This window comes from Cucurbita pepo, chromosome LG05 (genome assembly GCF_002806865.2).
Source record: "Cucurbita pepo subsp. pepo cultivar mu-cu-16 chromosome LG05, ASM280686v2, whole genome shotgun sequence".
Lineage (NCBI taxonomy): Eukaryota > Viridiplantae > Streptophyta > Magnoliopsida > Cucurbitales > Cucurbitaceae > Cucurbita > Cucurbita pepo.
Genome location: NC_036642.1, coordinates 6679538 through 6698287, shown reverse-complemented (window position 1 = coordinate 6698287; position 18750 = coordinate 6679538). Strand labels below are relative to the sequence as shown.

The 18750-nt window shown below is 35.7% G+C and overlaps 1 protein-coding gene across 1 annotated transcript in view; it reads left to right on the top strand.

The window, feature by feature from the left end:
• LOC111794907 (protein FORGETTER 1) overlaps window positions 1-18750 on the top strand; it is a 34664-nt gene that overhangs the window by 10677 nt on the left and 5237 nt on the right. The window contains exons 8-26 of the mRNA XM_023677101.1: window positions 44-176; window positions 1076-1136; window positions 1466-1547; window positions 7650-7778; window positions 7933-8076; window positions 8180-8279; window positions 8361-8492; window positions 10786-10856; window positions 10925-11097; window positions 11292-11385; window positions 13014-13111; window positions 13198-13333; window positions 13540-13646; window positions 16514-16609; window positions 16709-16796; window positions 16884-17004; window positions 17226-17337; window positions 17419-17542; window positions 17621-17698. Of these exons, the coding sequence (XP_023532869.1) occupies window positions 44-176; window positions 1076-1136; window positions 1466-1547; window positions 7650-7778; window positions 7933-8076; window positions 8180-8279; window positions 8361-8492; window positions 10786-10856; window positions 10925-11097; window positions 11292-11385; window positions 13014-13111; window positions 13198-13333; window positions 13540-13646; window positions 16514-16609; window positions 16709-16796; window positions 16884-17004; window positions 17226-17337; window positions 17419-17542; window positions 17621-17698 (2079 nt within the window). The remainder of the gene's footprint in view (window positions 1-43; window positions 177-1075; window positions 1137-1465; window positions 1548-7649; window positions 7779-7932; window positions 8077-8179; window positions 8280-8360; window positions 8493-10785; window positions 10857-10924; window positions 11098-11291; window positions 11386-13013; window positions 13112-13197; window positions 13334-13539; window positions 13647-16513; window positions 16610-16708; window positions 16797-16883; window positions 17005-17225; window positions 17338-17418; window positions 17543-17620; window positions 17699-18750) is intronic.

The window sequence follows — 18750 nt, the reverse complement described above, 5'->3', positions numbered from 1 at the left end:
ATTGTTCTTCTTGTGATTCTATATTTTTGTTTTAATATCACAGGATCGACTTCCTGAAGCCCGAATAATTTACTGCTCAGCCACTGGTGCATCTGAGCCACGCAATATGGGTTATATGGTCCGACTTGGGCTTTGGGGAACTGGGACTTCATTCATTGACTTTCGAGATTTTCTAGGTGTGATTTTGTTGGGGAAATTTTGCATTGAAGTTAATCTATTTGCAATGAGTTTATCTTGTCTAGATGCTTGAGGAATGTGCATATTTGTAGCTTTTAGATATAAGGTGCATGTAGTAATGCATATAGAGTCATCTAAGATGTTAACTTTAATATATATATATATATATATATATATATATTGATTAAATAAATGTATGAAGAAGGTTATGAAGGATTCCACAAGTCTTGGAGACCACAAAAGTACTCTTTACTTTGCAATGATAAAGAGTAGCTGTATATGAATTTCTCTCGCATGGAAAGACTAATAAAGACGGTTGTCTCGTGATAATAGTCGAAGTTCGACAAGCTGGCCTGAACACTCACAGATATCAATAAAAATCATAAAAACATGTCATTGATTTCCATCAACCCTCTTGCATCTTCTCAACTAAAATTTTCTAATACGTTTTATTGATTAAAAAAAGATTTCAAGTATAAAGTCATTGTCTCTAGGCGAAGCCAAATGACCAGGTAGAAGAGAGCTTATTGAGTTTGAGATACCAGTTTGTTAAAAGAAGATAGTGGCGACTGATATAATACAATTAACACATAGATGTAAATTTGCTGATGCATTTGGGTGCATCCAATGATATTTTCTGTTTATTATTAGTATTTGTTGTTACCCCTAGTTTGAGGATGCCTTTTTACCTTCCGACTATTATTTTTTAATATCTTTCTCTTAAATTTTCTGTCTCTTATTAATAAGGAATTAAATGGACTCTTGTAACCTCAAAGCATCAAGGAAGTGTAAAACAGAACTAGCCTCTCTTTCCCTTTTTGTCCATATCAATAATCCTGAAAAATATTGAATATATCTTTTTCTCCGGGTGATAATTTTTTATATATATTTTCTGCAGGTGCACTGGAGAGAGGGGGTGTTGGGGCTTTAGAACTTGTTGCCATGGACATGAAAGCAAGGCAAGGCTTAGTATTATTTTATTCGTTTTTTGCTCTCATCAAAAGCCTCTAGATGTTCATTTCTTCTGGTCCCTAGTTTGTTGCAGCTTTTGCAGCTTGAAAGGAGTGCTTTGGCTGATTGTTTTTTCAAGACCTAAGTCGTTTTGTTCTTCAATGTTTTGTTCTCTTGTAATATTTGGAGATTTGCTCTTTATTTGGCTGTTAATCCTTTTTCATTCCCGTTGGTAGTTTTGTATCATCCAACATTTTTCTTTCGCTGCATCTATCAAAGAAAAGTTTGTTTCTGTTTCAAAAAGTTAACTTACCAAGTTATTTCTTTCAACTTCCAGGGGTATGTATTTGTGTCGCACACTTAGCTACCGAGGAGCTGAATTTGAAATTGTCGAAGCACCATTAGAAGCTGAGATGATGGTATAGTGTATTGTTTCCTCTAATTTTAGAAATTAAAGAGAAATGGATGTAACATTTTCCATGTTAGTTTTAGAGATTTTTTTGCAATGACCTGCCATTTTTGAACTTAAAAAATGGGTGGCTACTAAAGAATAAAATACGAAAAATAAAGATTCAATAAAATTGTTATCAAATACTTACGAAAATCATCGTTTAAGGCACGACCCTAATAAAATCACATTATGCATGCAATGACCTTGTAGTTAGGTACTACCTTAGTAGAATCACATCATACGCATGCAAGAGGAGAGACCATGTCGTTACGGCATGTCCCTAGTAGATTCACGTACGTACATGGATTGACCTCATACGTTCTCAGTAGAGCATAGAAGATCTAACGTATTCTTACTATTATGCCTTATTCTATTATCTCACATAATGTTTTAGGCTTTAAACATCATCACAATTTATATTTCCATGTTATCTCTCTACTTATCCTGTTAATAATTTATGGCCTACTAGAGAACTCTAAATCCTTCATGCAGTCTATGTTCTATTTCTCAATATATTCCAATTCATAATACCATTTAGGATGTATAGACAATTAGGCCATACTTAAACCATTTTTTAGTCAAACTATAGAATACGATATGCTTCTGGCCTAGTCATACAAGTTAAACTCGATATCTTATCCAAAGAATTTGCTTACCTTGATCAGAACTTGGTTCCAACAAAATTAGAGCTTTTCTTTCCTTCTCTAATTAGGTCATAAAATCAATATAATTATTAGTACAATTGAAATCGACTTGAGAAATAGTGAAAAAGGAACCAACGCTGATCGTTGGTGATTCTTCTCCCAAATTGAGGCCACAAACTCTAGTCCCATCTCCACTAAGTCAATGCCTCAAAGTAGTTGAGCCATACCACCTCAAACTTCCCCCGAATCAAGAACTCAACCATATTCCACAGCACACTGAATTAAAACCAGGTTTTGGCGAGCCAAAAATCCATGAAAGCTTTGAATGTTTTTCATAATCACCCTCCTTGACTAACTAATCTACAAATTTCTGTCCATTGAAGGTCTACTTGGAAAATTTAGTAATGCTGGTGCTCTGAAGACCGAATAGACCTACATCTGATCACTATTCCATTGTACTTCCCGTGGGCTGTTATAAATGGGGTCCCTCACCCTTCTATTTCGAGAATATGTGGCTGAGCCACTTTGAAGCTTTGCCAATGGTAGAATCTTGGTAGAAGAACATGCCCCTTCGTGGATGGCTAGAGCACTGTTTCACTAACAAACTTAAAAGACTAAATGAAATCTTAAAGAAATAGAACAAGGAGGTCTTCAGTTGCATTGCCGTAAAAATAAAACCAACTCTTCTCTCCTTGATCAAATGGAGGAATTTGGATTGATCACAATAGTGGAACACGGACACAAAAAGCTCATGAAAGCTGAATTTATCTCGTTGTCAGCAAAGGGAAAGCAATCTTGGAGAGAGAATGTAAAAAACGATGGCTAGAGGAGGGTGACATAAACTCCAATTTTTTCATCGTATTATGGCTTCAAAGAAATAAAAGAGTACCATGGTGAAAATTCCATTGACACAAGGCAGAAGCAAGCAGCCTCTCTCGAGGTTGCTTTCACCGAAGAAGAGATGGGGAAGGTGTACAACTCCTGGACTTCGACGAAACTCCAAGACTAGGTGGCTTTACCTCAGTTTTTTTTTTAAAAAAAATGTTTGAACATTTTGAGAGGTGATATCATGAGAATGTTCTAGGATTTTTTGTTTTAGAATGGAGTTGTCCGCATTGTTGTTGGCTTTCGCCCCACAAGTCTTACAACCAAACTTCAAAATCATAACAAGGGTGCTATTAGAATGTCTTAAGATTCCGATTGGACAACAAGTAGCTTTTGTAGAGTAGATTCTTGATGCGTCCCTCATGGCAAATGAAATCATAGATGAATGAGAAAGAAAGAAGCGAAAAGGTGCAGTCATCAAACTTGATTTGGAATAGGCTTTCGACAAGATCAATTGGACATTCCTTGAAAACATTCTTGTAGCAAAAGGCTTTGGCTTAAAATGGTGGGGTGAATAAAATGATGCATTTCATCCACAAACTTCTCCATCGTCAACAATGGAAAACCAAGGGAGAAGATCTATGCCCTTGACTAGGGGATCCACTTTACCCTCTTCTTTTCATAATGGGATTGCCTTAGTCGCCCACTCACAAAGGCTGAATACGAACGACATACCAAGGGCTTTTAGGTTGATAACAAAGGCTTAAGCATCAACCACCTTTAGTTTGCGAATGATACAATCCTATTTGTTAGTTAGATGTCTCTTCCATAAAAAAACATGATCGAGATGGTAAAAACCTTCGAAAGATTTTTTTGGACAAAATATCAATCTCCAAAAAATAGAGACAATGGGCATCAATGTTAGCATAAAGATTATCAAAGATTTTGCCAAGCAGATACAGTTGTAAAAAGGTTGAATAGCTGAATATGTACATAGGATTACCCTTAAGGGGAAATCACAAGTGGTCATTATGTTATCCTTCAGAAGGCAGACGGTTCACCTTAATACAAGACACTGTCCACCCTCTCCACTCACTACATGTCTATTGAAATACCTCAAAAAGTTGTTGCGGATATAGAAAGATGATTCAGAACTATTTGTGGAAAGATGACACACACCTTGTTGGATGGAATATCATAAACCTCCTAGCAGACAAGGGAGTACTTTGTCTATTTTCAATAAAGGAGAAGAACATAGCTCTCCTTGCAAATTGTATATGGAGATATCATCCCGAAGAAAGTGCATTGCGGAGGAAACTTATAAAGGCTAAATACATTCTTACATTGTATACAAATCAACCCCCTCAATCTTCTGCAAAGGGACTATGGAAGTACATAAAAAAACACCAAACCTCACCACCAATTGAATTCGTCATAGGGTGGTGCATGGAGGAAGCACATCATTTTGGATCGACCCTTGGATTGAAACCACCACACTAGCCCTGCGGTATCCAATTTTGTATAGACTCTCATAATAAAACAACTACGATAAAAAATTCGTCATAGGGTGGTGCATGGAGGAAGCACATCATTTTGGATCGACCCTTGGATTGAAACCACCACACTAGCCCTGCGGTATCCAATTTTGTATAGACTCTCATAATAAAACAACTACGATAAAAAATTCGTCATAGGGTGGTGCATGGAGGAAGCACATCATTTTGGATCGACCCTTGGATTGAAACCACCACACTAGCCCTGCGGTATCCAATTTTGTATAGACTCTCATAATAAAACAACTACGATAAAAAATTCGTCATAGGGTGGTGCATGGAGGAAGCACATCATTTTGGATCGACCCTTGGATTGAAACCACCACACTAGCCCTGCGGTATCCAATTTTGTATAGACTCTCATAATAAAACAACTACGATAAAAAAAAAAAATGGAATTTCTGGGACCTGAAACTTGGTAGCGATCTAAAAGATAACGAAGCTAAGGAATGGGTTGAATTCTGTCTCAATCTTCCCGTAGTTGTATTGTCTAATAAAGCAGACTCATTGACATGCCTTCCCTGACAAGGTTTTCTCCACAAAATTAATGGACATAGGTGAAAACATAGAAGAAACGAACATGCTAGCAAAGACAATATGGAAAGTAAATCACCCTAAAAAGGTGAAGTTTTTCCCTTGGGAAATAGAGCATAACACCATTAGCGCAAGTGAAAATCTTAAAAAAAGATGGCCTTTGTAACTTTATTCCCAATTTGGTACCTATTGTTCAAGCAAGACAACAAATCACATAACCACTTATGTATGCATATACACTCAAAATTTATCGATAAAGACTCATATTTTTGCTTCTTATAATCATACCTCCCTCGTTGTAAATTGGAAGGTCTTTTGTAATCATCAAAGACTATGCATCCATTTTGGGAGCTCCAATGAAATTTTCTCTTATTTTAAAAAAGAAAACACTTGTGTTGCATGTTTTATCCATCCGACTGTCACTTCCACGTCTGCCATTCTAATCCATGGTGTAACATGTGATTCTTGGTGTTTTCTCCTCATCGCCAGAGGTACCATTGAAATCTGTATTTCAAGTTAATTAACTAATTACTTATTATTTTACATTTATTATTATGTAGTAGTATTTCAATTTCTATATTTTACATTTTTTTTGGAAGTTTATAAGCTTAAATTAAGTTTGGATAATTAGTCTTTATCTCATTTTCTTATTTTGTAGTTCAATGGCTCTATTATAATTCTTAAATTCAAGCTATCAATAGTATGTCAACATGCACTTTATTGATTCTATTGTCGGCCATGCGTAACGTACATCCATAGTTATGGTACAAAAGCAAGTAGAATTTACATTTAACGTTACATTTACATAGAATTCAAATATGACAACGTTTTTGTTGCTACTAGGGTTGGATTTTGAGTTTACCTGCCGCTGGTGACTTATGTGGGGACATTTACCCTTGTAGTCTTACCTTAAGGTTTGATTTGAGTCGACATTTCTATTTCTGGTCAATTTTCCATCTAATGTCCACTTCAACCACATTTAAAACACGCTCTTGTATTTACCCAACATTTTTCAAATGACATTTTCCACATGTTCTGCACAATGACTTATCCAAATTTAGGGCTAGAACCTTATTCACCAAACATCTGTGAGGTTTGAACAGTATGCATGGACACGAGTGTAGCTGCTCAAAGGACGTTGCATAACATGGTGGGGCTAGGGCTGCCACTATGCCTTCTATTTCTCCTCTTGAATCCATAATAAATTGCTTGACATTCATGTCTTCGGTATTTACAAGCTCAGGATTGAAACGAAGTAATCGATGAATTCTAGATCATATGCTTCAATAGTTATCGCCTTGTTTCAAATTCAAGAATTCTCCTTGCTTTCAGTATCTAATAACAGCTGTGTATCATTTTCGAAAGAAGGCTTCTTTAAATCAAAGCCAGTTAATTGGTAATTGGTATTTCATTATTATCCATGGACCGCTTCATTGACTACCACTAGAAATAGGCATCAGTTTTTAGCATAAAGGCCGCATAGACACCTTCTATCTTCATAGACACCTTCTACTCTTCAGGACATCTCACACATTGGAAGAGTATGTCCACTTATGCGAACCAGAATTCAGCTATCGTTGGATCTACTATTCATCCATTGAAAATTGTGGATCGTCACCCCTAAAATCGCCCAAATACTTAATTTCCTTTGACATGCACCCACGATCTCGACCTTCACCTACTTGTCCAACTTGATAGATCACTACATTCTAAATCAACGACTGTAATGCCTTCAGAGTTAGTGTTACAATAGTTTGTGTTGGGGTACAAGCTGTTCGATGTTTCTCCCATTGGGACATTTAGGGCAAGATCTACAGGTGCACATCTCCTCCTCCTTTCTCTCTCTCGGCAGGTGAACCTTCCTCTCTTATGGCGATAATCTATCATATATCAACAAAATTTGTGTTAAATCATGATCTTATCTATGGATGATCATATCACAATATTATCTCAAGATCAACCCAAAGGAATTAATTATTATCAAAATCAGAATTGTGTTTAAATACATCAAGCTCCTCCATTATTCACTACTTGGCCATGGCAAGGTGTTTCCTTATGCCGTCTTATGGGGAAGGAAATGCTTACATTGTAAGCGGTCTATAGGACCTAAAAGTCTAGGGCTCTGATACCAACTATAATAACCCTCTCTAAAGAATAATAACAAATGGGTCACTACTAAAGTATAAGATACGAAAATAAAGATGTAATAAAAATATTATAAAACTCTTATGATAATCAACCTATATTAAATAGTCTGGAACTGGTAAAATTAGTTAAAGTCAAATGCAAATTGATTGTTTCATGACATTTTTCTGTTAACCATGTGCCTACAATTTTGTGATAGGATGTTGAGACATAACTATTGTATGAAGTTAACCTGACTTTCTTCAGTTAGATACGTATCTAGCAATTCTAACACTTCCCATCTATTTTCTATAGAACTCTGATTAATTTTGTTTCTTTTATTCATTTTATTATGGCTTCTTGAGACACTGCGTCTTATGTCCTACTTAGGAAATGTATAAATTAGCAGCTGAATTTTGGGCAAAGTTGCGGGTAGAATTAATGACAGCATGTGCATATGTCACTAGTGACAAGCCTAGCACCAATCAACTTTGGCGATTATTTTGGGCAAGCCATCAGGTAGATTCAATTGAGCTTTTCCTTAAAAACTGAGTTTCACCTTAAGTTGAATTATTTATATTTTTATTTATGTTAGTTCAATTGAACTTTGTTCAAGAAGTGTATATGCGTTATGTCATTTCTTTTACTTCAAAATTTCCTCCTGCTTTTGTAGCGTTTCTTCAGGCATTTGTGTATGTCTGCCAAGGTTCCTGCTACTGTTAGACTAGCTAAGCAGGCATTATTGGAAGACAAATGTGTTGTCATTGGCCTGCAAAGTACTGGAGAGGCACGCACCGAGGAAGCTGTGACAAAATATGTCTGTTCCATGGCTTTATGTTATTTATTTGTTCTTGTCCCATGCAGATGATATGTTGTACTTTCTAATTTTGATTTTTTTAAATAAAATCTCTCTTGAACAGGGCCTTGAGCTTGATGATTTTGTTTCTGGACCTCGAGAACTATTGCTCAAATTTGTGGAGGAAAATTACCCTTTGCCTGAAAAGCCTGAAACCCTCCCTGGTATGTGTGGCTTGTGTAGTCGCGTTTATATTCTTCTCTTTTCCACTATCGGTTTGTGTTTTATAATTGATTTTTCTTTAGAGGAGGGAAGTGTCAAGGAGCTTCAAAGGAAGAGACACTCAGCAACTCCTGGCATTTCACTAAATGGGAGGTTAAGGAAAGCTGCAAAATGGAAGCCTCCAAGTGATGTCGAAAGTGATGAAGAATCAGAATGTGGGTTATTTAATAGTCCTTCATGATGGATTTGTTACATTTGTCTTTCTAGTTTGTATTATAACCTAGTATTTCTTGAATAGTTCTCTTTTTATGCATTTATTATATCTGATCTTATTTTTTACTACATTCATATGCCTTGGCTTGAGTTTAGCGTAGAATTTTTTTAAAACACTTTTTTCAGTTATATTTCATTATTAATTGCCCTTTGAGAGTCTTTGTTTAGTAATTGGTTCGAATGTTTATGGCCTACCTATCTATGCTATATAGGGCCCCTTTTCTTTTTTTTTTTCTTTCTTTTTTTAAAGAAAGAAGGTTTTCTTTTCGTACATCTATCTCTCATTGATAAGAAACTTTTTTTACCTTAGAAAGATATAATAATTGGGTTAGATGAGATGGCTCATGCAGAGGGAAGTTAGAGAAGACCCTCAATTGACATTAATAAGAACATCATAATCCGTTGGACTTCATTCAAATTAGCTCAGTATTTGAAGATGGAAAGTCTTCCCAGCTTAGTGTTCACCACCTTTTGATGATTTATTAGTTTTTATAACTAGATTTTCTGCTTGTTTCATAGGAAACTTTGGTGATGATTACTACGTTTACTAATGAGATATCTTTTGTCATTCCCCTAGCTTGAGTCTTCTATGTCTTTTAAATGTTCAAGAGGTGAAGAATTGTTTTATTGAAATTTATCCTTAGCACTGAAATCTAAGAAAGATTTATCATTCTTCAACTTCTCCAATCATTGACCATAATACACTGAATCCAGATTGTATTGAAGAAAGTGTTCCTAGTCTTTTATCTCCATGTATCAAAAAAGTTGTTTCTTAGAATTGTAGTTGACAAGCATTTGCTGTTTTAGATTCTAATGTTGTTCACACTAAAGGAGTATTTCATTGTTCAATGGGTCCTTTCGCTTCTCCTTCTCACTCACATAGTGTTGATGATTACGATGCTGCATTTGAAGTTAATTTGAGTAGGGTGGAATCTACTTTTAAACTTATGGAAACTATTATGATAATATTGGTGCAAAGATTCTTTTGGTGATGATTTAGTATCACTATTTGAAGAAAGTGACAAAAAAGATTCCTTATTCTCTTCATGCATCAGTACCTAACGAATTTGGTTCTCTTGTTGAAGCTAGTTTTCTCAAAATGCATGAGTTCCTCCTTTCAATTCCAAAAGCATTCATTGTTGATGTTTGATTTCTCTATGCGTTTGCCGTTTGAGTTAAGTGGTTCTTGCTTGATGTTTTGGGGCTCATTTCTACTTTTCTCTTTGGTGACTGTTATTTTTTGGTTGGGGCTCAGATCTTTGAGACTTTCCTTTTTTTTTTTTTTTCCAAGGCTTTAGGTTCTCTGGTGTTGTCTTTGGTTCGATTTTCAGATTGTGGTCTTTTGTGTTGAGTTTGATCCTTGAGGCTCTCTCTTTGCTAGTTTCTTTTTGTTCAGTTGTTATTTCTCGTGGTGGGAGTATTTTTTGCCTCTTGTTTTTTTTTCTCTGTGGTCGTTATTTTTGGTGTTCCATTGTGCTCTATTTTTCACTCCATTGTGGAGTTCGTATCTTTGAGCATTAGGCACTTTTCATTGATTCGATTAAAATTTGTCTCTGAGCTATCAAGTGCAATTTTTCGACCTCTCTTTCCTGTATTTGGTAGATGCTTTGATATTTTTCTATGTCTTCTACGTATGTGCTTTGATGACCTTTTCTTTTGGATGAGAAACATTTTTATTAACAAAAAACCAGAACTACAAATAGAAGAGGGACTACGGACCCCCAAGTGCCAAGGGTGTGCAAAAAGAGGCACCATGGAGGTACTGTAATTACAAAAACAAGGATAGAGCATACATCAGGAAGAAGCCTACCATCTTTCCAAATTCCACACTTCAACACGCTCAACTTATTTAAATTTTTTTTAGGATGTCTCTCCGCCTAAAGGTTCTCTTAATAGAAAAGCTTCTATATGAAGAAAAAGGGGAAACGTTCTTGTTTCACCAACTTCACAACATTAGGCTGGGATTCTTTCTAAAATCTTGGTTACATTCTTAGTGTAAGGCTGCATCAGTGCTCTTGTATCAACACTTAATCTAGCTTGGTCCTATTGCTATGCATGATAATGATAGTTATGTCCTCATCTGTATCCATATGCTGCAAAAAATCAGTTTTTATGACATTGCATCTTGTTATTGTCGGGACAAAATGCAGAACCATTTCTTGTTCTACATACAACTTTATTATTATTATTATTATTATTATTAATTAATTTTTATTCAATATATTATTCTTGTAGCTGATTCTGCTCCTGAATCTACCGAGTCAGATGATGAGTTTCAGATATGCGAGATTTGCAATACTGAAGAGGTAAGTTCCTTGAGATAATTTGATCATGTGAGATGACTGTGCTGTTGGGCTTACACTCATTTTTCCAGGGAAGGAAAAAATTACTTCAATGCTCCTGTTGTGAGCACCTTTTTCATCCCGCTTGTCTCGACCCTCCTCTGTTGGAAACAGAAACTGCAGAATGGTCATGTCAGTCTTGCAAGGAAAAGACAGATGAGTATCTTAAAGAAAGAAAAGCTGTTATAGCTGAACTTTTAAAAAGGTTTTGATATTTTATTTGTTTCCCCTATCGTAAATGTGAGGAATCCTTGCACTAATAAAGACTACCAGCAATCCACACAATTTCGTAAGAAAAAAAAAAAAAAAAAAAGGTGAGAATTGCTGGTAGTCTTATTAGAGCCGGGAATTCAGTTCTGTACATTTCACCTGAAGTTGCATTTCTGTGTCTACTATCAGGTATGATGCTGCTTCAGATCGTAAGTCTAGTTTGCTCGCAATTATTCGTTCGTTGAATCTTCCAAACAATCCTTTGGATGATATTATTGACCAGGTAAGTGTTTCTTCTTCTTTCTCCTTCAGTAGTATGCACCAGTGAAGTTTCTCAATGTTTATGAGTCTGGTTGGGAAATGTTTATTTATAAACTCTCTTTTCATTTTAATTGTGTATTTATTTATTTATTTTTTTCAAAATGACCTGGCCACTTTTTATTGCTTGTTGCATTGAACTTCCAAGATTTCTTGCTAGACTTGGTTAATCATTGCTCTTGCATTTTTTTTTCCTTTCTTTTTTTTCTTTGTAATGAAAGCTGGATTGTTTATAAAAATTAAAAAAATCATAGTTCTGGTCACTAAAATACTTCTCTAACATTGCTGCTCCATAATGGATAAAAGATTATCCATTGTCAGGTTATTATTATTGTTATCATTATTTGATAGGAAGTAGAGCCATTTCATTGCTATAATGAGATTATGGGTAGATGTACCATAATTACAAATAGGTAGAGACATTCTTAGTTCAACTCAAACCTAGGCACCATCAATTTCCACCTTGCATCAACGATCTTGCACCTAACTTCCATTTCTTGGCCAAGGAGTCATGTGACCCATGACTTGCAATATGTGGCCCGCGACTATACAACTTGACACCGCAACTTGTCGTTTGTCTCTGTTCATGCTCACGCTATCTGTTCTACCATTCGAGTCAATCTTTGTGATTCGTTTAGGCCGTCAGTCGCTCATTTTTTTGCCTTTTATAGTTCGGGTTACGTTGTTTGTTTGCGCTTTTTGGTTGGTGTTGTTTGATAGAGTAGTGTTTTTTTCATCTTCTCCTTGTTTATGGAATACATTATCGTTNAAAAAAAAAAAAAAAAAAACAAAAAAAAAACCAAAACAAGATGCCAAATTTAGGGTCTTGAAAATAGCCTCTGTACAGGTCATAGGAAGGTACCCATTAATCTTGAAAATAGAAAAATGTTCTTCCAGCAGAATTGAGCGAAAGCACAGGATAAACGGACATTCCTGAAGTCCTCACCATCTTCTTTGTACAAAACACAACAACCTAGGTTTGAACAGGTTTTGGGCAGCCTTTTCTGCAAATTATAAGTTGTGCTCAACTTTCCATGGGCTGACTCAAAGGAAAACTTTAATTTTCTTAGGAACTTTGGGCTTCCAAATGGTTTTACTGAAAAGAGGGTTAGTAACTTTTTTTAACTCGTACGATTGTTCATTAGTGAATCCCCAACTACTGCCAAGCTCCCAAATTCTCTTAGCCTCTTGATCACCTATGGCAGGTTGCATTGAGATCTTCTCCACTTCTCTGCAGACATTTTTGGTTGGTAAAGAAAGTAATGCTTAGTCATTTCTATTCCAAAGCTTTAGAACTAAGTTTGATGCACCTTGTATGACTGAGTTTGACGTAATCCTCTTTAGGCTTTGAAGTCAAAATTTATTTGGCTTTGTTCCTAGATCTTCAATAACTGTAGCATTACAATCACATAGTGAATTTTTATTTTTAGACGGAGGCTAAAGTGAATTATTGTTGCTGCACTTGTTGCTTGCTTACCACATTTTTATGCCTGCTTGAAAGTATAGTATATCAGCATAATATGTATGTGCGGAAGTGCCCATGTGTTAACTATATTCGAGGCCTATTTTTTCTGAAGTATTCCTCTATTGCAGCTTGGAGGCCCGGATAAAGTCGCTGAAATAACAGGAAGAAGGGGAATGCTTGTAAGGGCCTCCAATGGAAAGGGTGTCACTTACCAGCCACGGAACTCGTGAGATTTCAATTTTGTCCTGTTTCTTTCTAAATTGTCATTTATTGCTCGGTTTACCTTTATTATATAATTAATTTCATGTGTAGGAAAGATGTGACTATGGAGATGGTCAATATGCATGAGAAACAACTGTTTATGGATGGTAAGAAGTTTGTTGCTATCATCTCTGAAGCTGGATCAGCTGGGGTTTCATTGCAGGCTGACAGAAGAGCTGCAAATCAGGTTTCTCTCTGAGGCATACCTGCTTGGAAAGTTTTGATCTTTAGGGGCTAACTGAATTTCTATAGCTCTATCACCAGTGACTGAATTTGTATGGCTAATTAATTGTATTCGATAAGTGTATATATATGTACATATACAATTGATCAATAATGATTCCTCATGGTTTTATGTTCAATTTTTGTTGCTCTTGACATTTTTCGTTACAGAAAAGAAGAGTTCATTTTACTTTAGAACTCCCTTGGAGTGCCGATCGAGCCATTCAACAATTTGGACGAACTCATCGCTCTAATCAAGCTTCAGCACCCGAATACAGGTGCTATTGATACCACTGGTTTGTATGGTTTTCATTTTTTACTTTGTGCCCATGTTTGTTTGATAGTATATTGTAGTCCAACTGCCCCTCGTTTCTAAAATACAGTGGCAGTTGTTAAAATCTTCAAGATTGCTTTTATTTTTCCTCTTGAAGTATGAGTAAGCTTATAAATGTTTATTCTAGCCAAAGACTTGAAAAGATGGCTATGATGCTGTGGTTGGACGCCATTGGGGCTTTTTAATTTTTTATTTTATTTTAATTATTAGCTGTTTTTTTTTTCTTTTTTCAAGGTTGGTTAGAGAGGAATAAAAGAATTAGGGTATGTAAAAGTATTGGTAGGAACTATGTTTCCTTTGCTACCATAGAGAGTATTTTTTTTTTTTTTTTGCAATCTGTAGTTTAAATCTGATGTGCGGACTCATGTCCCCTCTTTAGTTTCATATTTTCAGTGAAGTTCCCTTTCTTTCAAAAACTCCGGAAGATATATTAGTGTTGTTATCTTGTCTCCATTTTGATTTATCGTAATAATTTTTTTAATATTTTTAAACACCTAATCCAAAACCTGTGTTCCAAGTCTTCTGTCCCATTGTGTTGGTGCTTAAACAATCATTGGATGCCAAAATGCTACTGGAATGCTTAGAGTGTAACGTGCTCAAATGGAGATTTTTTTTGCAAAATTGAACGTATTGAAGAAGTTTCTGAAATGGTTACTTAGCAAGTTTTAAGTGGGATTTGTTGATGATTAAGTTTTGAGGCCTCGCAGTTGAGTCTTAGGCTTCAATGGTGAGTTATGAGGTTAGTCTGTTACGCTGTTCTTATCTAGGGATTCCTTTCAGATTATCAAGACTTCCCTTGAGCAATAAACTTGAAGAGAACGTCTTTCTTGAATTATGTGGTGGGGAAAATCTCACGACTGTCTTCCATGAAATGGGCCTTTTCTTAGGGAAGGATGCTTACTCTGTTTTAGTTTGTGCTGAGTTGGATTTCCAGTTACGTCCTTTCTTTGTTTAGAATTTCTGTTTCAGTGTGTAAAATTATTGGCCGATCAATGAGGATTTTTTTTGTTGGAAGGAATTGGTGAGGGGGGAGTCAAGTATTAGGTCCTTCTTCATGGAGCCTAATGCTTTGTGGAAGGAATTTTTTTGTTGGAAGGAATCGTTGGATTTTTTTTGTTGGAAGGAATTTCAAAGCCTGTGAAGCTTGGGGATTTAGGCATTGATTACCTGAGAATACATAATGAGATTTTCTTGGGGAAATGGTTATGTCCTTCTTCATGGAGCCTAATGCTTTGTGGTATAGGATCATAGTAAGCTGGTCTGCACCTTTTGAGTGGATTTTGAGGTTTGAGTTTAAGTATTTTTAGCAAAAACCTTTAGCTTGCTGTTTCTTTGGGTTTCCGTTTGTTATTTCAGTTTGTGAACTGTTCAATTGGGGAAGACTCAAAGATCTATTTTTAGGAGGATTGTTCGGTGGGAGGTACCCCCTTTGGCTTTGTTTCTGCAGCTTTCTATCTGACAGACAAGGCATGCCGGCCTCTATCTTGCCTTCTTTTGATCGTTCCTTTTCACTTTTTTTTTTTTGGGTTTTTGTCGACCCCTTCTTCAGTGGGAGGCAACAGAGATATTCTGGTTTGGGTCCCTGATCCAACAGGGGGCTTTTCATAAAGCTCGTTTCTCCATGTCTTATGTTCCCTTTCTCCTGAGTGCATCTGCATTCTTCTCTATCTAGACGGTAAATATCCCAAGAAAGATAAATTCTGTGCTTGACAAGTTTTTCATGGGAGAGTAGCCTAAGACTGTACTGGAAGACATTCTTCCTTTGTGATGTGTTTGCAATGGTTTGTTGGCGGCATGAGGAGTACGTTGATCATTTATTGTGGGGGTTTCCAGTTTGCTAATTTCTTTTGGATCAAGTGTTGTGAGGTTGTTTGAGCTTGCTTTGGTTTGTAGGCCGTTTGTTCATTAGACTTTCTGTAAATACTAGTTTGATCTCATTCTTTTGAATGGTAGTCCGTTTTGTAGTTAGTGCTGGAAATCCTTTCGTAGGCTTGTTTATTGTATGAACTTGTACGTTCTTTCATTTTTCTCAAGTTTGGTTCCATACCAAAAAGACAATGAATGTTCATAGATAATCCCTAGTATTTGTTTACAATTTAATTTTGATAATGTATTTTCTAAAAATACATTCTAATATTCTACAGAATTTTCCAACGGATTATAGGCGTGAGGACTAGTAATCTTCTATGGCAATTGAGTTAAGAACCAAGCATGTAATACAAGAAAAGGAAAGAAATACAAAAGATTTAAAATGAATAAAAAATTATGTATAAAGAGAAGTTGAATGCCGAATAAATTATTTAGGTCTTGGCCGTCCAGTGCATTCTACTTTATAGCTATGCTTCTGCTCCCCCAGTAATTAATTTAGCATTAATCCACAGCATGGTTTATGACCCCTGTAGCGTTGTTACTTATAAAGAAATTATAGCCTGAGTGGTAATAAAAAAAAAAGATCAATACTTAAAGACTATAATTTGTTTAATATTAGAGAATGAAATACTCCTGCGTGTATATGCGTGTATATATGGAGACTGAGAATTGGATGGTAGATGCCGGTGGATGAATCTTGTGTCGATATTACATTAGTGCCTTTAATTGATATTTCTGTTAAGTGTATTTTATCACCATTTCAAGTTAATTTTATTATTATTTTACATCCAAATTGAAAATGTATGATGCATTTAATGATAGTTTCAATTAAAAAATGGAAATGTATGATGCACGAACATCAGTTGTTTGTAGCAGTTTCGATACAAAATGTTTATTGAGTTTATGCCTGGAGTAACATTTCCCTGGTGAATGGTTTTGTAGGCTGCTTTTTACGAATCTTGGTGGAGAACGCAGGTTTGCATCAATTGTTGCCAAGAGATTAGAATCCCTTGGAGCCTTAACTCAAGGAGATCGAAGGCTAGTTGGATTAGTTTCATAACGTCTTCGTTCAATATTTAATTAAACAGTGCTTAAAGTAGTTCTTTTTCTTGATGGTGTTTGGTTATTCACATGCAGGGCTGGACTGTCGCTAAGTGCTTATAACTATGACAGCGCTTATGGGAAGATGGCCTTGACGGTGATGTATAGAGGAATAATGGAGCAGGTCTCTATTTTATATTTATTTATTATTATTATTTTGCAACCAAGTGTTTTCATTTAAACAGAGTAAATAACACACATTCACTTTCAGGATGTCTTGCCTGTCGAACCACCGGGGTGCTCATCTGGGAAACCTGATTCAATCCGCGATTTTATTGAGAATGCAAAAGCTGCTCTTAATTCTGTGGGAATAATTAGGGACGCCGTACTTGGTAACTTCTCAATTCAATATGCACTTCTCGTCTCCATCCCACCTTCTAGTGAAAATTTTGTTCTCACAACAAAACAAATAAATTAAAAAATGGAAAGATTCATTTCCGAGAGTTTTACTGTCAAATTCATCTGCATATGGTTAAATATTATGCTATGCTATATAAATTACATTTTTGATCTAGACTTGATTATGATTTCAAGTTACTATTTATGAGTTTAGCGACTGGGAAGGACTCTGGAAAGACCTCTGGTCGTATTGTTGAGTCAGATATGAATGATATTGGACGTTTTCTTAATCGGCTTTTGGGCCTGCCTCCTGAGATTCAAAATAGGTCTGTGATCTATGATTTACTATGATATGCATGTGGACGTTAGAGTTGGATTATATCATTGATGTTGACATCAATGTACAGGATTTTTGAGTTATTTGTCAGCATATTGGATCTCTTAGTTCAGAAAGCACGCGTTGAAGGGAACCTTGATTCTGGAATTGTTGATATGAGAGCCAATGTTATTGAATTACGAGGAAGTCCAAAGGTTTGCTGTATTCATCACCTCGCTGATCACTTATCAGTTTTCTGTCATCGACCAAATTTAATTTTAATTATTTTGCAGACTGTTCATGTTGATCCCGTCTCTGGGGCATCAACTATGCTTTTTACTTTCACTTTGGACCGTGGTATAACCTGGGAGGTACGTTCTCTAATTTATTTATTACTTCGATTATGATATTTGTTGGATGGACTTTTGAACAATTTGATAGATATCTTTTTTGAATGCTGTATACTCATATTTGCATGTAAATCCACAAAATATGTTGTATAGTATATGCATGTATAGAATAAGAGTACCATTCCAGAAATTGAAGACTAGCAACCAATTCCAAAGACTGAAATGTCCAAGTAGATTGCAATTTTATTTATTTAGAAAAACTCGAATTGGGAAATATCTGAAAACCAGGATAGTTTCAGAAGTTTATGGTACACAATAGGCTAGGTACAAATTGATGGAGATTCCTTGGAAAGATTACTCTTATTTGGTCCTTTTCATGAAGTGTTGCTGTTGGTTAAGAAACATTTAATGCATCGATGGTGGGTTCTTGGGAGTTAATTGATTTAATTCAGTCACATCGGAACGTGGTGGTTAAGGTTCATTCTTGGTGTTTCCTTGCATGATAAGGATGACCTTTTTAATTTTTCCAAAATCCAACCACCTGTTTATGCTTCCTCAGATTTCTATGTTGTATTTAAGGAGCAAGTTGTCTTCTTCATCATTCTTATCGATATGGTTAAAGTTTCTACATTGACAGTTTGTTTTGAAAGAAATCAAATAATTTTCAACAAGAATCCTCTCTAAATCGGTTTGCTAAGGCTCGCTTTAGAGCCTCTTCTTTGTGTGCTCTCACCAACCTCTGTTGGAAATTCTATCCAATATCCATGTCTCATTTGATATGCTCTTATTTTTTTCTATTGTAAATTTGACTTTCCTTATTATTCTCTCCCTTCCAGACTTTGTAACTTTTGAATATTTTCATTTTATCATCATTATTCTAAAACTTCTATTTCATTTCAAATCTCGCTTAAGTAGAATCGATGTGTATGGAAAAACTGTAACTTTGTGCCTAGTATAAGTTTACAACTAGAGCTACTTGTAGCAGGTAGTCACCCATCAATCCTATGGGTTATGACAAGGGGAACACTAAATCTAGCATAATGTTTCCCCTAAACTCTCCCAGAAAAAAGTGC